Source organism: Phoenix dactylifera, chromosome 17 (genome assembly GCF_009389715.1).
Source record: "Phoenix dactylifera cultivar Barhee BC4 chromosome 17, palm_55x_up_171113_PBpolish2nd_filt_p, whole genome shotgun sequence".
Taxonomy (NCBI): Eukaryota; Viridiplantae; Streptophyta; class Magnoliopsida; order Arecales; family Arecaceae; genus Phoenix; species Phoenix dactylifera.
Window position 1 is genome coordinate 7421954 of NC_052408.1, and position 26312 is coordinate 7448265.

The following is a 26312-nucleotide window of genomic DNA, read 5'->3' on the forward strand; positions in this document are numbered from 1 at the left end:
TAATTCCACCTACTTGAATCTAGATCTTTTTTTCCTAATCTGCATTTCTTAATCTTTAGATAGAATTTGATTGTTCATTAAAAACTAATACCTTATATTTTTTTTATGCGAACTCTTAATGTAATGAAAACTCAATAATCATAATATGCCCTCTATCTCCTTTGTAAATGCATCACTTTTTTTTTCGAGTTAATACGTGTGCTTGGAAATTCTTGAAAATTGAATAAACCGGGATAGAAGAAAAAATAGAAGCATATTTGCAAGATAGCAATATCTCTATGATTATAATGCAAATATTACAACCCTAATCAACCCACTATTCAAAGATTCCCACTATCTATTAAGATGCCCTACCCTATATATACCTTGTTTTAAATAAATATTACCCTAATTACCTCACCTTTTCTTTTCAAGTAATAGAAATAAAAGGAGTTTGCAAACTAAAGTGAAAGTACATTTATCATATAAGACTTAAAAATATGCTTACTTTTGGTAATCACAGCTATTACTACTTTACATGCCCAAGTCTTAGTTGGTACAATTGGCTTATGCCTTAGATATGGGCAAAGACCCAATTAGTTTATAGCTTTTTAATAAGGTATGTGGCCCACATTTTGATAAATGGAATGGGTGGAAAGAAAATGCTAGTTTATTAAGTTGGTAAAGTCCCTAGGACCAAATGTTATCTTCATTGAGATTTGGAGGCAAGGATGGAAAAGTTATCATGCGATAAGAAGTTAAAAAAAATAGAGAATATGGAAGAAATTATGGAGGATTCAGATTACTTCATGGATTCCAATTAGGTTATTTGAAAAGATTAATCCTATTTATAATATGCAGACTAAAATCCTCTAGTATCTTTTCTTCAAATATCGTGATGCTTCTAATATCCTAAGAAATTTGAACGGATGCTGGAAGTTATCTTTTTCCTTTTCTGAGAGTATGGAAGAATAAGATTTGGATACTTTATCATGCTCAAGATAAGATAGATTTTCTTTTCTTCTATGTTGTGACAAATATGGAAGAATACAAATTCATACATCTTTGATTTCAAGTATGATAATCCTTGAGTGTTTCTTGGAGGAGCTAATCAAAAGATTATGAAATATATAAAACCTAAAAGGATTAATCAAGAGATGCTCGAGCATTGCGCGTTAAATGGGAATCTCCCCCAAGTGGCTAGGCTGAGGCCACCATTGATGGATTTTATCAGTTGACTGATCACTGCAGAAACTGATTTTATTATTTAATAGTTATGTTATTCATGCAAGGCCCATCTATTGTCGATTAAGTAAATAAGAGGTGCCCCGGATGGCAACTATATATGATATTAAGCATCATTGTTTCTTTCATCATGGATCGTAATTCTAAGAAAGAATTTTTTACATACATTATTAGAAAAAGATAAGAAGCCTTTTAGATGATTACACTTGTAGTGCATAATATTTTCTCAGAATAATTTTTTGGATTACTAAATAGCCTAACAATCAAGGAAATGAATAGTACAAAAGGATGAAAAAAAAAAACCTTTTGTCACCCTTACCTTTTTGAATTAGAATATTCTCGGTAAACACTGTTAATTGTGCTGCAGTAATTGTTTATTAAATCTCAATATTTAACTTTGCAAGTGTTTTTCTTCCATAAATGCCAAATTTCAGATAAGTAGTGACCAATATTAAAAGAGTTTTTTTTGCATAGATACCCTTCTAAATATAGGATTTTGCTTGAATACCCTTCTAAAATTGATATTTTCATGTATACCCTCATAAATTTGGCAGGGTAGAGAAAGGATAATAATGTTATTTTAAATTTTTATTTTATTTTTAATTAATATAAATATAATTTTTTTTAACATCGTTAGAACAATCGTTATATTAAAAATATTTGTAAAATAACAGAGTTTGACGAGGGTATATATGCAAATATCAATTTTGAAAGGATATTCACGTAAAATTATATATTTAGAAAGATATTTATGCAAAAAAATTTAATTTAAAATAAAACGTGTTCTCCAATGAACATCTAAAATTTCTCCAAATTTTTTATTATATATAAAAAACAATTTTTTTAAAAAAAATCTAATTAAATAAAAGGGCAAAAAAGAAAAAAGAGTGAGAAAGAAATAAACATTTCCCCCTTCCACTGTCAAAGCCAACAAAAATAATAAAGGAGACCTCAACCAATCTTGCCCATCATAAACCAGGCAGCAAATTGCAACAACCGAAAGGGAAAACTTCCCTGTTCCAGTAAATCCCAGCCTGCTCAACTACATCGCTGCCGTCGCCGCGGCGATCAGAAGGACAAGACAGGAAAAAGAAAAAGAAGTCTCTGCCGCGGCCGCCGCCGCCGCCGGATGGCAAATCCCATCCCTCGCGATCGCCGCCGCCATTAGAAGAAGCAGAAGAGGAGGAGGAGGAGGAGAGAAGAAGGGGATGGGGGATTCGAGTTTGGAGCTCCAGGAATCGGGGTGGGAGGAGCTTCGCAAGGAGGCGAGAAAGATCGAGGGCGATATCGACGTCAAGCTCTCCTCCTATGCCAAGCTTGGCGCCCGATTCTCTCACTCTTCGGGTACTCTTTTTTTGTCTTCGCTCTCTCCTCTCCTTTCCTAAATTCTTTCAGATCTGATCTGAATTATCAAAATCCGCTGCCTCTTGGATGGATCTCGAACAAGATTGACGAAACAAAATCAAATCTACGAGGCATTGATTCCGTGATAGAATTTTGGTCTTGTTCTTTGGTAATCTATTGACCGAAGTCTTCAGGACTGGTAATGTGGGATTTGTCTTGAATTACGGGAAACAACTGAGCTAATCTATTTCATTTTAATTTTTATGATCTGCATGCTTATGGCCAAGTCTAATGTTGGTGTTATGGTTAAAGTTTTGGTAATATGACGGTTTGTTTCAATAGTTTTCCAATTATTTGCTTAAATGAGGATCTTGCACCATCTTAAGGAATATTAATATAAGTTTCCTTAGTTCTAGCCACAATTAACTCTGGTTTTAATTGCTATAGTTATTTAACACTTAATACTCGTGATGAAATATTTGTTATGTACCAAGCTCAATAAAATAGTTATTGATTCTAACCAGAACTAAGTTTTGCTACAATGAAATATTTGTTATTAGTTATTTAACAATGCACAACATGTTGGGGGCAAGAACTGTTGGTAATTATTGTCTTTCTGATCATTAGTAGAGCAAAAAAAAGAATGATGTAAGCTATTGTCGGTACTTGTTTTGTCGGTTTAGGTCTCTTAGCGTTGCTCCTTCTATTCTTCTGCTTATTGCAGCAGTGAAATCCTTGTATATATGTTATATATGCACTTCCAGCAATAAGGTTAGGCTCTTATATCAGGGAGTTCGAGGTATGGCTAGATGTCTCCCTTTGATGTCAGGCTCAGGCATGACTTTTATTTTATGTTAGGATAAAATCTACAATGAAACCATAAATTTTTCCTTAGTTCAAAGAGGTCTCCATTATTCAGCTTATAGCTAGAATCATCTACAGAGTCTTGTTTGCACGCTTGTCTTGAGCAGGGATTGAAAGTCTATCTCGCTCATCTTAGTAATGTTTTTTTCTCATAACTTTTTGAGAGAAGGGGAGAGAGACCTACTCGTGTTATAACAACTTAGGCCCATATTCTTGGGGATGCACCACCAAGGCAACCCTCCATTTGTAGCCTTTTTTCTCAAAATGGAGCCATATGTTTTGATGATGATTTTTCTAGTTTAAATTTCTTAAATTACGAGATGAGAAAGATTTTGTTTTAAGCAGTGTTTTAGTTTCACAAGAGAACTTTTTTTCAGTTTTTTTTTGTTGTATGATAAATACTATCTTAGCAAGGTGTAGATTGCTGAAGCTCACAAATATAAATTGCCAGAGATGTTCAATAAAGGTAATCTTCTTATTCAGAAACCATTTAATGTTTCAGGTTATGCAGACAGTAGTTCACCTGTTGCATCCAGCAGATCATGGAAGTCTATGGAAATTGAAATCCAGTCTTTACTAGAGAAGCTACTGGATATTAATGATGCACTGAGTCGATGTGCTGCATCAGCAGTACCTACCACTTCTGTAACCCAAAAGCTTGCAAGACACAGAGACATACTTCATGAATTCACACAGGTGAGAACTGTAATCACTTTTAACTTTCCTTCACTCCTTGTCATACCAGCTTCATCAGATTAACTTAAGCAAGTAACACTAAGTTAACTTTAGTCAGCAAGCCAAATCCTACCATTTTGGTATCATCCAAGAGGATCAGTGCATGACCTATTGAGGTTCGGGAATGTACTGCTAGCAGACCTCAGCCTAACAAAAATCTCCTATCAAATTTTGGCAAGTATTTGCTGCGTGTAAATATATATCTGCATGTGTATTTATGCATGTTTTGCCTACACACATGCACGCCCACACACACATATATCCATTCATATATACATAAACATAATCTAATTATTGAAACCTTTTGTTGAAGAGAAGTAAATGAAAGGTAAGAAAATATAGAGCCCAAGAACATATTGGTCACAAGGACAAGGTACATGTCTTGCTTGATATTTGTTAGCGCATATGTTATTCCATTTTTCATTTTGTTGTTAAATTTGTGTTCTCAATCAGTTATCTGTCCATTCGTTTATGCTTTGTCCAGCTGTCAAAAGTTTAGGCCTATCAGAATTTTCCTTTTCTACCATTACTCATAGTAGCAGCCTACTATATATAATTCTTTCCTGCAAAAGGACCTGCCTAAAATGGCCATTGTTATTTCATTTTAATAGATTTCAGTGCATTGGCCTAGTATTTACATCATATATATCTTGTTATGTTTGCTGGATACTCATATTGGTACCAGCTGTAGAAATTAAATATTTCAATTATCAGGAAGATGTACCATCACCGTGCTTTTGTAGATAATGTAATGTCAATTGATAAGGAAAGAACAATATCAGATGCTAAATTGGATATTCCAAGAAAGCCTTAGAGGATAAGGGCTTAAAAATCATTAAAATAGAATATGCAAAATACAATTTTTAGCAAAAATAGAAATGAAGATTAGGTTCTGATAAGATGGATGAGCAAGAGATATCATGTATTGTTTGACCTTGTTATCTGTGATCTGTTATACAAAATAATGGCTGAAGATACACATAATAGAGTCAAATCTGGTTGGATGATATTATTTGATTATTGCTTGCTGTGTGATTAGTGAATATGTTGTCAACTTAAAGGAAAATCTTATAGAACAACAGTCAGGTTTGCTGTGTTGCATGGCTCATGATGTTGCGTAATAAATAGGGTCCAAGAAAACAAGTTTAATGCAAAAAATGAGAAATTTGAGGTGAATGTGTGGTAAAAGTAGAAAGATAGTGTGAGAAATAAATATATTAGAGGTGTTGTATGAATTACATAAATTCAAATTTTGTAATAGAGAGTCAACTAAGATAACATAGGAATGTATAAAGATTGGAAGACGCGTAAGGAGGGGTAACATAATTTGTTGAAGGATGCAGGAAGAGGAGGGGAAGACCTAATGTGACAGCTAGAAGTTGTAAGAATATTATTGTTAGCTCTAAATAAGAATCTCGGTGAATGTGAATTGATAAAGCCAACCCCATATATTTTGGATAAGGCTGAATTGCTTTGGTTACTGTTACATGACACATATCATCAGTTATACCCCGAAAAAAAAGTACATAGTTATCACGTAAAAGAATCCTGACTACCAATAGAAGATCAAGTCCAACAATGTCTTCTAACCATATTCTAGTGTTTCATTAATATGTCATATGTTTTGGAAACATGTGTTGGTAACTTAGAGGTTTCTTTGAGGACTTGTTCTTGTCATAATCAATTTCATTTACAAAACTCAAAGAATGTTGCAAGAACCAAAACCCCAATACCCAATATAATGTTGATAATTTTCAGCACTGTCACATGCCTTAGTCACCTAGGTAGTGGAATCAAGGTAACATATCACTTAATCTGTCGTTTCTCTTGAAATAGTGCTATACACATCAAGCATAACTCTTGTTATCATGTTCATATAAATTTCTAAACTAGCATTTAGATATTGTACTGGATAATATGTTCTTCTATTCATATCAAAACAATTTTATTTTGGTAGAAGGCCCAAAAGGCAATTCTATTTCTGGTTTCAAGAAGTCTTCCATCATTATCCTCAGAAGACATCTTATCTATCTGACACATTTTGAGCAATATGTGGCCTAATTCTTTCCTACAATCCTTCAGATCTAATTCAATTTGCTACACCTTTGGCCTCTCTATATCCTCAATTTTATTAACCATCTTTAAAGAACTGATGATCTACTCTCCAAGAATCCTCTGTTTGTCCCTTCAAATAACTTTACCACTCTGTTAGATTTTATAAATTCCTGGACTTCCTGGTGCTTCTATCCCAGGTTCGAGTGCTCTAGTTTCTACTTCCATCTCTATTTTCAGGCTTTTTTTTAACATAGCATAAATCTGTTGACAGACCAATGTAGAAACGTTGAACCAAAAATATTTCAGGGTTGGGGCTTCTAGGACTACCTGCCAATTTAAAACGGCAAGGAGAATCTATGTGATAATGCTGAGGGACAAATGAGCAGAGAACAGGGAGGAAATGCTGGTGAAATGGGGATTTTAGTTTTGTAAAATTTGCCCTTGGGGCAAAAATAATTAATTTTCATGGAAAACTTTATTAGAAAATATTTGCTAAAAGTAATTAATCAGAGTTTTGGAAAGAAACATTTGCTTTCATGTAATCTCTATTCATGTTTTGGACTTTTTAATTCTCACTTAAAATCCATGTCTTGTCCATGGTTGTTAGTAGCATATGTTGAGTTTCTGGAGTCGCATTTTAACATTTAGATGTGTATGTACAGGCATTTAGATTGAATGGAGAAACTTTATTTGAGGGTAAATGCTTAATGATTTAGTTTGTTGGGACTGATATTCTGGTGTTTTTAATGTGTTGGACTTCCACTAAGGATTATAATTTGGTTTGGAGCGGGAGAACAACAAACGATTGAGAAAGTTACAAATATCCTCTTCTGCTACTAGAGATTTCAATTTTACATATTGGGTGTTTGAGAAAAATTTTAAGAGAAGATGCACTTTCTTGGAAAGCTATGATCATTTCTTTTGCATAAGCAAGTTCGTGTGTTGAGGCATTGGAATTGTTTCAATGGACAATATCGAGAATAACAAGCTCAGGTGTTTGTCTGTGGTAGGCACAGGCTTCCTCCTTAAGAGAAAAGCATGGACCTAGAGTATGGACAGAGAAGCATCTATAGTAGAAATAAATAATTGGCTATTAATCAAAGATTATCTATGGAAGTTTATTCATTGTGTCCTAGTATAGTGACAACCATGTGATAAGTTATATGTTTCGATGTCACTGTGTGAGTTTTCACTGGTAACCATAACCTCCTCCCAATCCCATATTCACACTTCTCTACCCTCCCTCCCACTTGTCCACTTAACAATGCTTTTTTTCTTTTTTTGGTATAAATGTTTATCAAATTTACTTTCTATAAAAATCATGTACACATCACACTTTTAATTACCTATTTCTTTGTTTCTTTATAATTCTTTATACATAATATGTATGTATGAATGTATCTGGAGAGGGGTCAAAGATGATCTGATTCTAAGAGGAGTGCTGATTGGAACCAAGGAGGAGTTTTTTTTTTGTGTGTGTGTTGAGCCCCAATCCTCTGCAGTGTGGAGTTTGGAAGGACAGAGTAGAGGGGAGGGCAAATAGAAGGGGGAATAAGTGTTTTGAGAGAAAGAGAATGGTGATAATATCTGCCCCTTCACTCCCCATGCAAACTAGTATTTCAGTCAAACTTGGAGGAAGAACAACAGGAGAGGGATCCTGTAAAGTACTGGATTCTGGAGAGGGGACCAAAGATGATCTGATTCTAAGAGGAGTGCCAATTAGAACCAAGGAGGAGATTTGTTTTTCCTTTTTTGTGTGTGTGTTGAGCCCCAATCCTCCAGCGTGGAGTTTGGAAGGAGAGAGTGGAGGAGGAGAGGGAAAATAGAAAAGGGACTGACTATTCGAGAGAAAGAGAATGGTGATAGTATCAGCCCCTTCACTCCCCCCTCCATCCCAAATTCAGAGCAGTCCAAAATGAATGAAATGAGAACTTCACTTCCTACACTTTGGCGTGCCCTTAATAACCTAATTGGACAGTTCCAATTGAACTGCAATTATGGGCATCCACTTACGAGCAAGCAAAACATTCATACGTTATTAGCTTAGAGATTTGGACACTATATTTCATTTTACCTTATTGTGTTGCTATCCAATTCTATACCATCTTAGAATCAAACTCAATGAATTGCAGCAGTAAATTAGTAAACCAAGCTGTTTAAGGGCTCTCCTGTATTTTTTTAGTTCAAGAATCTGAATGAGACCGCCATCCTATTTTATAAAAGCTAATAGTATCTTTCCAACATCTTCTCTTATCTGGCTTACAATTCAATATATTATTCCAATCAAGCATTGGGGTGGTCACTTCCACTTCTGGTACCATTTAGTAGTTTAACATCATAGCCACCTACTAAGTTAGACAAGCTTTTCTCTTGCCATCAATTATATAGTTGATCATCTGCATATGTAAAATCATGCGGTCTGCATCTCACTTGGGTAGAGAGAATGGCAGGTGCTTGGTTGTAAGCGGGATTTTCCATGCATCCTTCACACTAGACTTTTTCAGCTGCATACCCTAATCGTAATTTTTTAAGCCTTGTGCTGAGATATCCATATTTTGCGACTTTATTTTCAGAAAGCCTCTAATTCTTTTTCTAAACAAGTAGGACATGCCAGATATTTCTGTAATTTCCAATTCCAATAGTTTGGACTTTGGACAGAATTTACTGGTTGTTATTGTCTATTTTACACGGGCTCTTGATGCATTTCAAGTAACCATTTTGGCAATACGTGGTTGTCAGTCAGTTTGCTTGGTACACCTCTGCTGATCTTCAGGTCAAATTTAGATATTAAATTGTGTCTTGACGGGAAACAATGGCATGTTCCCGCTTATGGTTGTCACTGTATTTAATGGAACTTTTTGTTAGGCAGGAAACAATGACATGCTCCTGCCTATAGTTGTCATTGTATTTAATGGAACTTTTTATTAGGAAACATATGTACTCTCTCTCTCTCTCTCTCTCGTGCTCGTGTTGCACACACTTCTCATTGGACAAGGAATGTCCTTTCAAAATTTCCTTTAGTATATTACATGGACAGTTTCATATTGCAATGTTTTACTTACATAAACATGTTGGGGAGGTTTTCTTCTGATATTAGTAGCAAATCACAAACTTAGATTTCTACTATCTTTTTGGCTCCTTTACAGTGACGAATTATTCTTAATAAATGTAGGAAATGCATTCTCTTTTTTTTGTTTGAAATGAAAAATATGTGTGTTTAAACCTGTGTTTGTTGCAGTGTGTCATTATTGTCATATAATCAACTTGCTGAAAGTAAAACTCTAATGCAATTCAATTTCTATACTTGTACATCAACAACAAAATTTAGTTACAAGTAAACTAAATAGGTGACAACAGAAATGTCTATTATATGGTTTTTAGATTTTTTGTGTTGTTTTGATCGTTATCCAGAGGAATATACAATGCTTAAATTGCAACTTAATGTAATTTCTTCTATGTTGAAATCATCTGCTTAGGAATTTAAAAGAACAAGGGGAAACTTGAACTCCATGATGGAGCATGCTGAGCTTCTGAACTCTGTTAAAAATGATATCAGTGAATCAAAGGTGAGCAGAAATTGTGATTTCGGCTATTTATTATATAGTTAGCTCTTATTTGATATTTGATTTAATTCTAGTGACTTCAAACAGGCATCTGGGAGCATGTCACCCAGGATAAATTTGTTAAGGGAGAGAGCTTCAATTCATGGAAGCATAAATCAAGTAAGAGTCTTTAAAAATGAAATAGATAGTACTTGTACGCTTTCCTTAATGAACAGCCTTTTCTTTTGCTAGTATAGCATATAAGTTGCATATTTGTTATAAAATAGATTTGTAAAGCTATTAATTCCATTCCTTTTTTGGCACTTTTTTTATTTTTTTTGAGGTTTGAATACTTGTGGTTTAAATATGTTTCCATCAAGTATGTTGTGTCAGCTGTTTTCTTGTTATAATTGAAGCCTGCAGTGTCATATAAATCGGATGATCAATTTTTAGATCAACCTGACCTGAATCCAACCCATTTATAGGCCTGGATAAATTATCTGTCCTTATTTAAAGCGAGTATGTTATCAAGTAACTTGCGTGGATAAAGTTCTAGCACCTCTGGTCCAGCACTTACATTCAGATATAAGGATTTCTCCAACTAAGGACAAGCTTTGATGTGGTTTCCACTATTTTTGTGTGGGATATTAGCCTTTCTATCGGTTTGACCTTTTTTTGTTGGGGGGGGGGGGGGGGTTGGGGGGTTCACCTATGTGTACAACTGTGTGCTTCTCCTTAAGGATGAGGAATGGCTGAGCTATAGATGGACTTGGAGTTTGATGGCCAAGCAGAACTGGTTCTGAGCTCCAGGTGTGAAGCCAATTGGAGGCCTAATTCAATACTTTCTCTGATGGAAGAGACCGCAAACATCTACCTTCAGGATACTGATGTGTGTAGGTACATAAGTCAATGTTTATGCTTCTGATCAGCATTTTCTAAAGTAAGAGTGGCTTGTATAAACGTGTAATTCCCTGATGCTCTGTCACTGGGCTCATGAGCATGAAATGCCCAAGTACTTGGCTCATGGCTCCAAGGTGTTGCATTGGGGCTAGTTTCTTGTGTGCCTTTTTGGACATAATCTTAAATTTTGCATTTGATAAAATCCAGCTAGTTTGAGGGAAAACTTTTTCCTAAAGATAGATTTTCTTGTATGAAATCTGCATTTGTTGCTTGGTGGGGATTTCATTTGATTACTTAAAAAAAAAAAATTAAGGTGCTAGTTTGCTTGATGATAGTCTCTCAGTGGTCTCCAGAAACTTCGGTCTGATTCCCACCATGACCGGCATTTATTTGGACAAGTAAAATTCACAGAATTGAGGAATGTTAGAGAAATTTAGTAAATAATTGTGATAATAAAGAAAATTTATTCTGTTATTGTGTTTTAGATCTTTATTTGTTGCAATAATATGCGCTGATGGTTTTGCATATATGTATGACCTCAGCCATTCTTGTTCTTAATATTTGCATTCATACCATTCATTGCACCTTTCAACAGCAACTTTGTAGTGGATTGAAAATGTTACATTGGTTTTCTTTGTATGGACGAGCAAAGCTAATCTTCTCAGATGATGGACTTTCTCCCTAGACCAACCTCTCCTGTTAGTAAGGCTGCTTCATGTATTCTAACTAATTACTTCTACCAGATTGATGAGGTTATTGGTCAAGCACAGGCCACAAGATCAGTTCTAGGCACACAGAGGGCTTTGTTTGGTGATGTTCAGGGAAAGGTCAAGCAGCTGGGTGACAAATTTCCTATAATTCGAGGCCTTCTTGGTATTCAGGCATCCTGTTCTAAAATACTCTTTTCTTTTGGTGCTAATTATAATGGTCCTTACTGCTGCTTCTCTACTTGCAGGTGCCATCAGAAGGAAGCGCTCAAAGGACACACTTATTCTCTCTGCAGTCATAGCAGCTTGCACTCTGTTCCTAATTATTTATTGGCTTTCAAAATGATGAATGTTCTGAAAGGCAACAGGGTGATGGAGATGCTGCACCAAGTCTCACGGTATTCCAATGCGCATGAAATAAAAGAATCGGCAGTCAGATAACTGTTTTATGTCAATCAAGTCAGCAGATATTGGATTGCATGACATGGAGAGTATTAGTTCCATGGAATTATGTCAGAAAAGGGGGTGACAATTTTTAGCTTTTGCTGTTTTTCCATATTTGTTTCTCACTTTTATGTACAGTTTTTGATGGATCTTTGCATCATGAAGATCTTAATTTACTTCGCATTGCAAAAGCCAGTGCTTTGATCATGAAACCACAAAGTTCTGCAAAATTGGAGGTGGAATGCTTGAGAAGAGGGTAGGACATTCGCAATATAGACGCAGGTTCCTGACCTCAATCCTGTAATGTCTTTGGAATAAGTGAAGAATATAAATAGCATGGAGACCAAAGGAGCTTATAAATTATGTCCTTCTTTTATTCTTGTGCTGTTTAAGGATCTGGGATGGCACAATGTAACTGTTCTTTACATGGGCTGGAAACAGATTTGATTTAGCGGACGTATCCATCAGCACAGGGTGAAAGTTCCATCTGGATTTGTTCCCATATTCTAATCTATTTGGATAAGCTGACACCATATTTCTTGATGAGAGATGAAATATAGAGCTTGCTACTGTTAGGACTGCAACTCAATTCAGAAAACCCAAAACCCTGTCAAATCTAGATGGTTGCAATCTAGAACTATATGGCTGGTTTTTGCGCAAAAAGAGTCGGGTTGAGTTGGGATGATACATTCAGTTTGAACGCGGTCCTAAATTTCCAAGTCAATCCAACCCCCGTATCTGCCGTTATTTTTGTAGGCTTTTGGCAGAACCAACCCGATCCAACCAAGTTGTGTTCGGATTGAAACCTGTAAGATCTTTTAAGTTGGTCTGGGTGGATTTGTGCGGTTGGTTACCTTGGCAGGTTGGGTCTGGTTCTGGCTGTCTCTTTTTTTTTTTTTTTTTTTTTTTTTTGCTAAACCTGGCTGTCTCTTTTCCTGACTGGATTTGGCTAGGGTTTGCTCTTAACCCAACCCAATGAGAATTGTGTATAAAATCTGTCAAGTTGGGTCTAGATAGACCTGTAACCTGACCAAACCCACCCAGTTGCAACCCCCGCAGCTCAGGCTCCGTAAAGTACAGTGTGCACTCTGGCTCGAGCACGGTTGACGAAGTCATAGTAAAAATATAATGTTGCTGCTAATATAATTCATGTGCTCCATGCAGCAACCATGATAGCATATAAACAGCAAGATCACTGTCACGTATAGCATTGCATCATGTAACTATTATGTAACTTGGAAAGGCACAAGAAAGATTTAACATGCAAGCCATATAAACCAAGCTGGAGCCAGAAACAAATATAATTCAAGCACCAAGGCTAGATTTTTTGTTGGGTTGATCTCCGTTTCATGCCACGTCCAAATAAGCCCCACAACTTTTGAACCTAGGTCCTTCGGTATCTAATTCACTACAGATGTATTTGGTTCGCAATTGAAATCGGAATGGATCGGAATGAAAATCGGAATAGTCATATTCTCTAACGTATGTTAGTTCGTGATTGAAATCGGAATCTAAATAAAATTTAAATACTATGGGAGAGTCCGAATTAAATTTTAGGAGACTGGAATATTCTCATTCCTCTCTAAAAGTGAAATAGGACTCCCTTAACCAAACAGCTAGAATGGGAGTCACTTGTTCCTATTTCCATCCCAGAGCCCAACACCCTCCAACTAAGCATGCCCAAAATTGCTAGATTTAACGGGTCCAACAACCAAGTGTCTGGTTCTCAGAGCCTCACAACACTTTGACATTTCTTTTTTCCTGAATTAAAGTGCTGTTTGAGAAGCTGATTAATCCCATATAAGACAGCTAAAATGCTAAATGATAGTTTCAAATAGATGGTCACAAAATAGACAAGTTTTCCAGCTTTTAAATTGCACCAAAACGTAATGCTTATGGCATAGATTGCAGCCTTCAATGTGCACCCAAGCAGTACAGCAGATAGCTACTGTCGTTACGTGTTCAGAAACATCAACCCCATGTCGCTGTCACCTTCCAATAAACTTCTATTTGACTTCAGAAAATGAAAAGCATTAAGGAACCAAGTAGATAACACACTCATAGCAATTGCAACGATTCAAACAAAGGACGACAAACGGAAGATCAAGCAGATAAAACTCTTCTGGCCTTGTAACAGATAAAACTTAGCAAATGGCAAAGAGTAAAAGAATTGAGCAAGCACCCCCTTATGCCCCTGTAGTGGCTGGAAATAATTGAGTTTCACCCCTCGACAAGAAAAACTTTTGCACGCTTTCAGATAAGTTGGATTTCATAAATGATCAGTACACAATTTTTAGATTGAATGAATGGTCAAAGCTGAAGAGTATGAAGACAACAAAATGAGATGCATCCCGAAAGCATGTCACGAACACTAGAAAATTCATATTGACAAGAAAATATCTGCACACCTAAAATCCTACACTCAAGGCTTTAAATCATGTCCTGTTCCTCAAAGGGGAGAAAAGAGCACCTGAACAATCATAATGTTTTCTACTGAAATAATCATGCAAAAATGGCAATTGAAGCCAGGAGTAGCATCAAGGTGAGCAGCTTGCTTCCAACACCTAGAATTGAAGAAGATGAAGCTTCACTTGAGCCATGAGGTTTCTGAGGCCTGAAATTATTAAAATTGAAACAAATATCAATTGTAAAGAAGAGAGAGAGAAAAAAGGGCTTAGTTTGGCCAAAAGAAAACGTAACAAAGCTTTCAGTAACATACTTCTGCAAATTTTCAAGGACACCACAATAGAGAGCATTATCAGGTTTAGGCGACTCAGTCTTGTCATTACTTTCAGGGTTGACAACCTTTATGTACACTTCCTGCCCAAGGTACCACGTATCAAGATTTTCGGCACGCACATTCCAAAAGCCCACATTATCCAGTGAGACCAAGACAGCAGTCCATGCTCCTGGGAAAACCTGAAATCAAAGTGCATAGAAATGTAACTAGGTAAATAACGTGGCTTGGCTAGAATCTGACATCAAGTGTCTGTTAGCAATATATCTCCTAACTAAATAAATAAATCTATAAATTCAATTAATAAAAAAAAAAATCTTAAAGGAAATAATATACATGCATATCATTCGGCATCCAAATAATTCTATTTTAATACAAAATAAATCTATTCTAGCACAAAGTAAATCTATGCATTTAATAAGTTTATATCATAGAATTTCAAATCCTACCAATCTACTAATATTAAATTAAAAATAAAGGTAGAATAAAATAGCCTGATTGAAAGCAGGTCGAAGCGCGTAGACGCTGTCCCAAAGAAGTATTTGCCCCCACGTACGGGTCACCCGGCAATCCTTCTCGGAGATACGACGACCCTACAACCTCTTCTTCGGCACGTCTCGGAAGAAGTCAAAGCGAACCCGATCGGACTTGCAGATCCAGCAAAGAACGGAATGAAAAAAAACTAAATAAACTTAATAAAAATGTAAAAACAGAATTTGGAAGTGGCTAAGAGGGAGAAGTATTTTTCCAGAATTTTTCTACTGTTTTTCTCAATTTTTTTCGTGTCAAAAGAGATGAAATAGGGGGTATATATAGGGGTTTTACGCAGGGGCAAAAAGGTCTTTTTGGCGGACGCGTCCGCGCCTTCCGCGGACGCGTCCGCGCTCTTCACGCGAACGCTGGCGTGTTCCCATTTAAACCAAAAACGCCCGTTGGGCGTTTCCAATTCAAACGGTATTTCTCAAACGCGCACGCGGCCCGAGACCAGCCGCGTGCGCATTTAATTCCTTCTTTTGTTTCCGAAACCAAACGCGTAACGCCCGCTGGGCGTTACCTTTTTGTTTTCCCTCTCAAACGCGCACGCGGCCAAATTTCGGGCCGCGTGCGCATTTAAATTTTTCCTAACAATCCCCCACAAAAATTTAAATAATTTTAAAATCAAAATAAAATGCTGGATATCTTATATTATGTAATAGGTGTAGGTACCTTTCGGTTTGAACCTTCACTTAGTGACAATTGATTACATCTGTGGAGCCAAGGTGGTCTTAACCTTGAACCTCGGTCCATGGCTCAGATTAAATCAACAGCACACATAATATAGCCCGATCTGGGTTCTAAGCGGGTTGCGCTATTATGGCCATGCGCAGGTATCTATCATGTGCTTTTTAGGGAATCGCCCATTTCCCATAATCGCGGCCTCACGATTGCACATATAGGTGAGTCCTAATAAGGAAGCTAGCAAGGAAGCTCCTGCCTCTTGGGTCTCGGACTCATTAAGAGTTATACAAACGAACTCATCCTACCGCTTGCTTTTATGAGCACTAGCGCCATAGGGATGAGGAAAACATGAAATAGTGCTCCTCTTAGTCACACTCCGGTTTGTTTCTACCCATTGAACCTTTTAAGGTTGGGTTCCCACCGTGGTGATCTATCTTTATGGGCTAAGCCCCATCCCCCTCGACGACTCTAGAACTACTGTTCTAGACAAACCTTTTGTAAGCTGATCAGCCAAATTATTTTCTGATTTTACAAAATTCAAGGCAATAACATTATTTTTCAATTTATATCTCAATGATTTATGACGTACTTTTAAGTGCCTGTTCATTTTTACATTGGCATTTTCTTGGTTGCACTTATCTATTGCAGATTTACAGTCACAATGTAAGGAGACAGGTGGTAAAGGTGACTCATCTACAGGAAGGTCTATAAGTAGATCTCTGAGCCACTCAGCCTCAGTGCTAGTAGTGTCTAAAGCTATCAGTTCAGACTCCATGGTACTCCTAGATATTAAGGTTTGTTTGGTGGATTTCCAAGACACAGTAGCACCTCCTAGGAGAAAGACGTATCCTGTGGTGGATTTAACATCTAAGGTATCGCTGATCCAGTTGGCATCACTATAGCCTTCTAAAACAGCAGGAAACCCACTAAAGTGCAAACTATAGGACTTGGTACCCTTAAGATACCTAAGAATTCTCTCTAATGCTGTCCAATGATCTCTATTTGGATTAACAGTATATCTACTAAGTCTATTTACAGCATATGCTATGTCTGGCCTAGTGTAGTTTGTTAGGAATCCTAGTGAGCCTATGATTTGAGCATATAGGCTTTGAAGGATAGGAGTTCCTAAGTTCTTCTTAAGATGTGTAGAGGGATCAAAGGGAGTAGAGACACGCTGACAATCCGAATAATTAAATTTATTGAGTATCTTGTCAACATAATGACTTTGGGATAACTCAATTCCATTTGCACTTCTAATTATTTTGGTATTTAAAATTAAGTCAGCTTGTCCCAAGTCTTTCATATCAAACTTATGACTTAAAAATTGTTTTACTTCATCAATTATCTGAAGATCTGTCCCAAAGATCAGTATATCATCTACATAAAGGCACAAGATCACAAATTTGTGTCCAACTCTCTTATGATATACACATTCGTCTGTGCTATTGATTTCAAATCCAAATGTCATTATGGTTTCATCAAATTTCAAATGCCATTGCTTAGGTGCTTGTTTAAGACCATAAAGAGATCTGACTAGTCTGCAAACTTTATTTTCTTGGCCTGGGGTTTTAAATCCCTCTGGTTGGTCCATATAAATTTCTTCATTTAAGTCTCCATTTAGAAAAGCTGTCTTAACATCCATCTGATGAATCACTAATCTATGAATGGAGGCTAATGCTATAAGGACCCTAATAGTAGTTATCCTAGCTACAGGTGCATAAACATCAAAGAAATCTACCCCAGGTCTCTGAGTAAAGCCCTTGGCAACTAATCTAGCCTTAAATTTATCTACAGAGCCATCAGGCCTAAGTTTCTTCTTAAAGATCCATTTGCATCCTATTGTTTTACAACCAGGAGGAAGATCAGTCAATTCCCAAGTATGGTTTTGGATAATTGATTGCATCTCATTGTCCACAGCTTCTCTCCAAAAAGGTGAATCCAAAGATTTCATTGCGTCCTCAAAGGTAGTTGGAGAGTCTTCTATTAGGAAGGTATAAAAATCATCTCCAAATGTTTTCTCTATCCTGGATCTTTTACTCCTCCTAGGTTCTGCTTCTACTTCTATTGTTCTTGTCCTTATTCTACTAGAGCTACTAGCTATACCGCTATCTACTCTAGTCTTAAGTGGAAAGGTGTCTTCAAAATATGTTGCATCTCTGGCTTCTATGATAGTGTTGTTACTAATATCATTTATTTCTGAACTTATTACCAGAAATCTATTGGCATTACTATTGGCTGCATAACCTATGAATATGGCATCCACTGTTTTAGGGCCTATTTTCTTTCTCTTAAAATCAGGTATTTTTACTTTTGCCAAGCACCCCCACACTTTTAAATAGCTAAGATTAGGTTTTCTATGTTTCCAAACTTCATATGGGGTTAGATCATTATTTTTAGAGGGAATTCTATTAAGGATATAACAGGCTGAAACAAGAGCTTCCCCCCACAAATTTTCTGGTACTCCTGAGCTTATAAGCATGGAGTTCACCATATCCATTAAAGTCCTATTCTTCCTTTCTGCTACTCCATTTGATTGGGGAGAATAGGGTGCAGTCACTTCATGAATGATTCCATGATCTTCACAGAATTGAGTTATGTCATTTGATGTATATTCACCTCCCCGATCTGATCTAAGGATTTTAATTTTCTTTTCCTGTTGGTTCTCAGCTTCAATCTTAAAAATTTTAAATTTGCTGAGCACCTCATCCTTGGTTTTAATTAGGTAGATGTAACAGAACTTCGATAGATCATCTATAAATGTTACAAAGTATCTGTTACCTCCCCTAGAAGTTCTACCAGAGTCACAAACATCACTATGAATCAACTCTAATAGATCAGAATCCCTATTAACAGATTTAAAAGGTTTTCTAGGGAGTTTGGCTTCTACACAAGTTTGACATTTCTCATGGTTCTTGAGATCACTTTTTGGTATTAGATTTAGGTTCATAAGTTGCTTAATTGAATTATAATTTATATGACCTAATCTACCATGCCAAATAGAAGGAGACTCTATATTCATAATCAAAGGATTTTCATTTATTGAAGGAGCTATTACATTCAATTTGAACAATCCTTCACTAAGGAATCCTTTTCCAATAAACATAACACCATGAGAAATTACAACCTTATTGGACTCAAAGACAAGACGAAAGCCTTGCTGGACAAGCAAGGAACCACTAATGAGGTTTCTTCTGACAACTGGAACATGTTGGACTCCGTGCAGTGACAGGACTTTTCCAGATGTAAGCTTTAAGTCCACACGTCCTACTCCTAACACACGTGCCTCTGAGCTGTTTGCCATGATCACAGCTCCTCCACTTGAGATCTGGTAAGAAGAAAACCAGGAACGATCCGAACAAATATGAATACCAGCTCCGGTATCAATCCACCAATCTAGTGCTTGTAAAGTCATGTTAACTTCAGGAGTGAAGAAAACAGACCTGAAAGCTGTCTCAGAGGAGCCAGCGCCGGAAGTCACCATGTTGACTTGAGCACTGGATGTGTGTGGACCCTTCTTCTTAGATTGAAGAGGTGCAGTCTTCTTATAGAAGCACTGTGGAGACAAATGGTTGGTCCGACCACACACATAACAGAAACGAGCACCACCTTCCTCTTTCTTCTTCTTCTGCTCCTGGGATTGAATAGGCTTCCCATTATAGTGGTGGTTAGGGTTTCTAGGGTTGTAGGGTTTCTTCTTGAAATTCTTACGGAATGGTCGGTTTTGATTTTTCTTAGGAGGGGCCTCTACATTATATGCATTATTCTTGGGTCCAGTAGAGGTATTATTTCTGAGCCTATGCTGCTCTTCAATCCTAATGGAGTTTAAGACTTGGGTTAGGGTGAGAACTCCTTGGGTATGGCTCAGGGTCTTAGCAAAATCAGACCAGGAAGTAGGTAGTTTATCTATCAGACAGGCTACCTGGAATGATTCATCCAAATTGGTTCCATTAGCCCTAAGCTGGTGGATCAGGGTTTCAAATTCATGAATTTGGTCATTCATAGGCTTTGAGTCTACCATCCTAAACTTATTGAAGTCGGAGGCCTTGAACCTCTTTACCCCAGCATCATCAAGACCATATTTGCTATCTAGGGTGTCCCATAGTTCTTTGGCACTCTTGGCTGTGTAATAGATATCATACAGCCTCTCAGAAAGAGCACCTAGGATTCTATGGATACAATGATAATCTATCTCATCAGGTGTCCTAGAGGGTGTGCTAGTGGAGACAGAATGTTCAGTGTTGGAAGAGGTAGTTGGGTTGGACCCGTTATCAACTTCGGTCGTACTTTCACCTATGGCTGAGATTAACCCTAATGTGGTGAGCCAGAATCGCATTTGGTTCTGCCACCTCCTAAAGTTATGGCCATCAAATTTTTCAGGTTTGGCACTAAGATGGTCACTAGTGTTTGAGGCCATAGGATCAGGGTTACAGAATAGTGACAGAAACCTGATTGAAAGCAAAAAAAAAAAAAAAATCTATGTCAAAAGATTGCACTAATATTTATATTGAACTTTGGATGTCTAATTGATATATCCAAAAAAATAATAGCCAGATCAGCTCCAGATCGGTGGTGGAGCACTAGGCTCACTTAAGTACCAGCCTTTCTTAGGCACGTATGCCTTTTTGACAAGCTTTTCTTAGACACTATTAGTTAGTGGATATAATCACTAGAAATCACACAAATTCAATATTTAAAATAACCTAAATGCAAATTTAAACGAATTAACTAATTTTTGAATTTTTCGTTTGACCTTTCCAAATTAGCAATGATTGATTACTAATTTAGTAGTAGCAAATCAATTATTTTAATTGAGATCTAAAATGTCAATTTAATGAATTATATGTTAGATTTGAATTATTGCTTTATTGAAATAATTGATTACTAATTTTATGGCAAATCAATTATTGTAATTAAGATCTAAAATGTCAATTCAGCGAATTAAAATATTTATTCCTTTATTAGAATAATTTATTGAGATCTAATAAGTCAATTCAATAGATTAACTATTATGTATCAACCAATTTCCGAATTTTCCGTTTGAATGGGATCTGGAAATTACTCCTTGAAGAGTCCAAATGGAGGTATAATAAACCTCTTGGAGGTTAACCAAATTATTAACTCTTTAGAATAATTTATTATTAATGATATGCTAGCAAAAAAAACAATTATTGCAATTAAAATCTAATATGCCACAATTGTAATAAAGAATTTAATTAATTATATATTACTAACAAAAATAAATACTTCTTTGGATTGTTAGCAATATATCTCCTAACTAAATAAATAAATCTATAAATTCAATTAATAAAAAAAAAAATCTTAAAGGAAATAATATACATGCATATCATTCGGCATCCAAATAATTCTATTTTAATACAAAATAAATCTATTCTAGCACAAAGTAAATCTATGCATTTAATAAGTTTATATCATAGAATTTCAAATCCTACCAATCTACTAATATTAAATTAAAAATAAAGGTAGAATAAAATAGCCTGATTGAAAGCAGGTCGAAGCGCGTAGACGCTGTCCCAAAGAAGTATTTGCCCCCACGTACGGGTCACCCGGCAATCCTTCTCGGAGATACGACGACCCTACAACCTCTTCTTCGGCACGTCTCGGAAGAAGTCAAAGCGAACCCGATCGGACTTGCAGATCCAGCAAAGAACGGAATGAAAAAAAACTAAATAAACTTAATAAAAATGTAAAAACAGAATTTGGAAGTGGCTAAGAGGGAGAAGAATTTTTCCAGAATTTTTCTACTGTTTTTCTCAATTTTTTTCGTGTCAAAAGAGATGAAATAGGGGGTATATATAGGGGTTTTACGCAGGGGCAAAAAGGTCTTTTTGGCGGACGCGTCTGCGCCTTCCGCGGACGCGTCCGCGCTCTTCACGCGAACGCTGGCGTGTTCCCATTTAAACCAAAAACGCCCGTTGGGCGTTTCCAATTCAAACGGTATTTCTCAAACGCGCACGCGGCCCGAGACCAGCCGCGTGCGCATTTAATTCCTTCTTTTGTTTCCGAAACCAAACGCGTAACGCCCGCTGGGCGTTACCTTTTTGTTTTCCCTCTCAAACGCGCACGCGGCCAAATTTCGGGCCGCGTGCGCATTTAAATTTTTCCTAACAGTGTCAACTCAGCATGGTCTTCTATCCAGGTATTGGGAGAAGAAACGAGCAAAAGCTAACATGGACATGCAAAGGAGAACATTTTAGACAATCAAATAAGAATATTCATAAATAAGACAAGACAAATGCATCACTTTGTGTTCTTTTTGAGGGTCCACTAACAATCATTTGTTTTTAATCAATAAATGGCAGGATTTTTTCACTTTAGGTCTAATCACAACATATCATGCAGCCAGAGCAACATCATCCATTTGTACAAAAGATTGGAAGCTAAATTTTCAAATGTCACAGTTGAAGCAGTTCTAGTTCTGGGGGGAAAAGATATGACAATTATTTTGGACAAGGTTGTTTTGATTTGCAGCATATAGCTACATAATATTGCCCAAATGTTTGACAGTATACTCAACAGAACACTGCAATGCAGATTTCTCAAGGCCATTTCAATCTGGATCATGGATTGTAAGATCCAGACAATAAAGCTTTAACACATTGCGTATGACTAAAAGAATTTATAAATATAAAAGGAAAGGTGGAAATGTAAACTTCACAATAGTTGACCAGAATTTAAGGTCCACAGGAATTTAGATAAGAGAAAGTTATCTTCCTTGGTGATTTTATTTCCACCTGCTGCTCTCCTCTCTCTCTCTCTCTCTCTCTCTCTCTCTCTCTATCTCTCTATCTCTCACGCATGTGCGCATATGCAATTGTAATATTATTTTGTATGCATATAGGTTGACACACACACATACATGAATATGTAACTTAGTGATTTCTAATACAAGTCTGGCATCATTTTAAGATTTTGCAAACTAGTACCATGATTTCAGTATACTGTTTTAGAGGAGCCAAATTGAACTGCACTGCTTTCTACAGTACGTTAGAAACTGAATATTCTGTAAAAAAGCACATGGATAGAAGTTGCGCATAGGTACAGAATTCAAGAAACAAATAAAAACAAGATAAATATGGTTTTAGTGGTCAAGAATACAACTGGTGGACATGGTTTTAATAATCAAGAATACAGCTGGTGCACATGGTTTTAATAATCAAAAATATAACTGGAAAAGGTTAAAGAATCACAGAGGAAAAGAGAGAATGACTTCAGAATAGCAATGGAATAACGCTTGGATTGGAAAGGAAAAAAGAAGCTAGAAAGTGACTGAAGTGGCATGCATTAGATGAAAAGTGATGAAGCACAATGTTTGTTAAGATATTAGATGTAAACTAATCAAATGGTAAGCAGTACATAAAAGAAAATATCTTGAAGAAAGATGTTTGTTGGACTGTAAATGAAGCTTATCCAAAACGCTTTACATTGAAAAATAGAACTTCTTTTGGCTGTTGGATACAGTTATCACCATGCTAATTCAATGGCTGCTTAAAAAATAATCTAAAATTTTCTACTTATGTTACATTAGAGCATTAAAAAAAGGAAAAAGAAAAAAGAAAATGGCATCATTCACAAGTCAGATTGTGACAGTAATTTTTCATGAGTATTTGTGCCTATGATGTGAATAGAGGAAAATCAGAATTAAAAGTAAGGGAAAAAACGAAAAAACTATTCAAACATATCCACTGATTAAGGATGAAACAGATAAGACATTTAATTTCGGCAGTGCAAAATAATTATCAAGAATACCAAACTCAAATACTTTATCTTTAGATAAAAAAACATGAAGGACTGGCATATAGGCAGACCTGTGTGGTACAGCGAGAGACACCATCCCACTTATTATACTGACTTCTGCTATCCTCAGTCCACTCCCCATAAGCCATTCTGTAATTAACAAGGAAAAAAACATCTAGTTAAAATCCAAAAGAAGCATGAAGCTTATAATGCAAATGAGAGATGTTGTCCATACCCAGCTACAAAAAATGCATATCCGTCCATATGGTAGGTCTGAACTATAGTATCATTGTTCTGAAATATAATTTCCATGAAGCCCCTGTATGTACCATTGATTACAGATGCTCCAATTCGAGGTGGCCCATCAAGTGGCCTAGTAGGGAAATCAAGTGTATAAATTCCCTTCTTATCATAATCATCAGCAAGCCTCAATGGTGTGGCAGGGGGAGAATACGAGATTCCGTTGAGCGTAGCTCGACGTTTTCCATTAATGACCACAGGTGGCTTGTTTTTTAACACATACACCTGGGTCACATTGATTGAACCATATCTAAAAGATCCCTGAGGGTTGGGGCGTGCAGCACCAGAAGTAACATTTGTCCTGATAAATTAGAACATAACACTTTTAATTAAAAATATGATGGATCCTATGTACCAAAGAAAAGGAGGTTATAGACAATACAAGTCCTCAGATAGTACATAATCCTATTGTTTGTTACAGATATATAATATCAAACTCTTTTATTTACTTTATAAAACATGCTGCAGCTGGTGAGCAAAAAGGCATCAGTGCTGGAAAGATCTTTTCTATATTTGGAGAAAAAACCAGCAAAAACAAGTTATTTTACAAATTTCTTATTTAAGCCAAGCCAAAACATAATACTTCTTAGAAATAAACAAGCTCAGAACATAAATCCAGAAAAGCCAAATCCATAACATATAAAAAAATAGGAAAGTACATGTATTTCACAAAGGCAAGGAACAACTTTTCTCCATATGGATAGGATACCCATGAATTGTGCACAAACCTGATAGACTGTGCCTGATTCATTGACCAGGTTTTATCGTAGAAATCATTAGGACCATCTGGAAGAGGGCCAGATGCTTTGCCTTTGGAATTTGAATAGTGCAAAATGGCAACACCCGTAACTCTGGTCCAAAGTGACTCATTTACAAATCTAGGACTTGCCACGATGTAGTAGTCGCTGCTTGCATTCTGATCCATCGTAACCAGGAATGAGTATGATTGTCCCACATGGATATCTAAGTTGGTATAATTCTGTTGCATCGTGTAAGTTCCTTCTGTCTCTACAAGAAGCAAGTTGTGATTTTGGATTCTTAAGTTCAAGCTCGTAGAGATGCCGACATTGTGGACACGGAAACGATACGTTTTGCCTGTTCCAGGGAAGCAAATTTGTTAGGTATCATAGCGCTAATGCTATGCACAGAGATCTGCCAATATCAACAATATAGAATATCAACAATATAGAACATTTTTAGCAAATATCTAACGATGATTTCTTGGAAAAGGAATTAGTAATATAAGACACCAACTATGATGTTGCATATGTTAATCTCATTCCAGAAGCTGCATTGACAAGGCAAACCCATTTGAAAAAGAAAAAAGAAACAGCAGCAATAAAATTCAGAAAAATATTAAGCCCTGCTTGTGCTTGATGTTCCAGGACATATATGAGAGAAGGGGTTTGACCAAATAGTTACCCTATTCTGCCAGACAACTTTTTACTCGACCCATAACATTACTGCTTATTTTACATATACCAAAATATCATGAAATAACATATAAAGATACTAGATACTTATCTAACAGATAAACAAATTAGAGTAGCTATATAAAGCCCTAAATAGCCTCCCTCCACATATATTTCACTGCATTTACAATTTATTAAAAATGCAGCAACTATATCTAATGTGACTTGAACTTAGTAAGACGATGGATGTGAAATAAGATGCTATAGGAAACAGACTTCCATAACTCCATGTTCGCATCTAAATAAACCTCAAGATTCAGATATTGGACTTCAAAAACAAAAATCATCTTGGCTCACACACCATCTCTTAAACAGCAGCAGGGGTACAAACATAGGAATTGGCATGCAATAGGAAGACTATCATCATGGATTGGAACCATCCATTTGATATTTGACTGAATCTCTATTTGATATCAACATAGAAAACAGAATCGGCATGGTGTCTGATAAAGAATTAAGACAAAAACAATTTGCAAGACTGGAACATTGTCAGATCATGGGAAACTTACCTGGTTCAACATTGATGGTCTCATAGTCTATGCCAACTGGAACAAGTGTAGTATTGTACCGATACGGCCCTTTCCCGTTCATCAGAACACCATCGGGCATGCCAAGGTCCTTGCCATCATCAAGTGCCTTCCTCAAGGCCTACAAAATCCCACCAACCTCAGATCAGTCACCGGTTAAACCTTCCACCACTCATACATTCAATAAAAGTTTTCAAATTTCCACTGACCGTGTGGTTCTTGTTGTACCAGTCCCCAATGAAGAGGGTGATGTCCCCGTCAGGCTGCCCAAAGGGCACAGGAATAACAACCCGGTTGTTCACAGTGAACCCACCGTAGCCTCCAGCCGCCCGCTGTAGGTTGAGGGAGGGGAAGTAGAAGAAGCTCCCGATCTGGTCCTTTACCTGGAACTGGTAGGTCCAGTTCCATCCCGGCGGGATGGGGCAATTCGTTCCCAAGACCCCATCTTGCCAACAATTCTTTCTCTGCTGAATCCCATCCCTGTCACA

The 26312-nt window shown here is 36.7% G+C and overlaps 2 protein-coding genes across 2 annotated transcripts in view; one reads left to right on the plus strand and one right to left on the minus strand.

Moving 5' to 3' along the window:
• The first annotated feature begins 2177 nt into the window (after positions 1–2177).
• Positions 2178–12027, plus strand: LOC103720868 (Golgi SNAP receptor complex member 1-2-like). Its single transcript, XM_008810811.4, has 6 exons — positions 2178–2568; positions 3935–4128; positions 9699–9788; positions 9873–9944; positions 11408–11537; positions 11620–12027. Exons 1-6 carry the CDS (start codon positions 2433–2435, stop codon positions 11715–11717), a joined length of 720 nt encoding a protein of 239 aa, XP_008809033.1. The 5' UTR covers positions 2178–2432; the 3' UTR covers positions 11718–12027.
• A 2029-nt stretch (positions 12028–14056) lies between these two features.
• Positions 14057–26312, minus strand: part of LOC103720869 (monocopper oxidase-like protein SKU5) — a 13278-nt gene continuing 1022 nt past the window's right edge. Inside the window, exons 3-9 of the mRNA XM_008810812.3 lie at positions 26034–26304; positions 25807–25945; positions 24554–24920; positions 23761–24126; positions 23597–23675; positions 14535–14734; positions 14057–14429 (exon numbers count right to left, since the gene is read on the minus strand). Of these exons, the coding sequence (XP_008809034.2) occupies positions 14318–14429; positions 14535–14734; positions 23597–23675; positions 23761–24126; positions 24554–24920; positions 25807–25945; positions 26034–26304 (1534 nt within the window). The 3' untranslated portion in view covers positions 14057–14317. The remainder of the gene's footprint in view (positions 14430–14534; positions 14735–23596; positions 23676–23760; positions 24127–24553; positions 24921–25806; positions 25946–26033; positions 26305–26312) is intronic.

What these genes read in the sequence shown, in the direction of transcription:
- LOC103720868 (XM_008810811.4), top strand. Translation starts at nt 2,433, where the DNA reads ATGGGGGATTCGAGTTTGGAGCTCCAGGAATCGGGGTGGGAGGAGCTT. An exon ending in TACTTCATGAATTCACACAG is followed by an intron (nt 4,129 to 9,698) that starts GTGAGAACTGTA and finishes TCATCTGCTTAG; the next exon opens with GAATTTAAAAGAACAAGGGG. An exon ending in ATGATATCAGTGAATCAAAG is followed by an intron (nt 9,789 to 9,872) that starts GTGAGCAGAAAT and finishes GACTTCAAACAG; the next exon opens with GCATCTGGGAGCATGTCACC.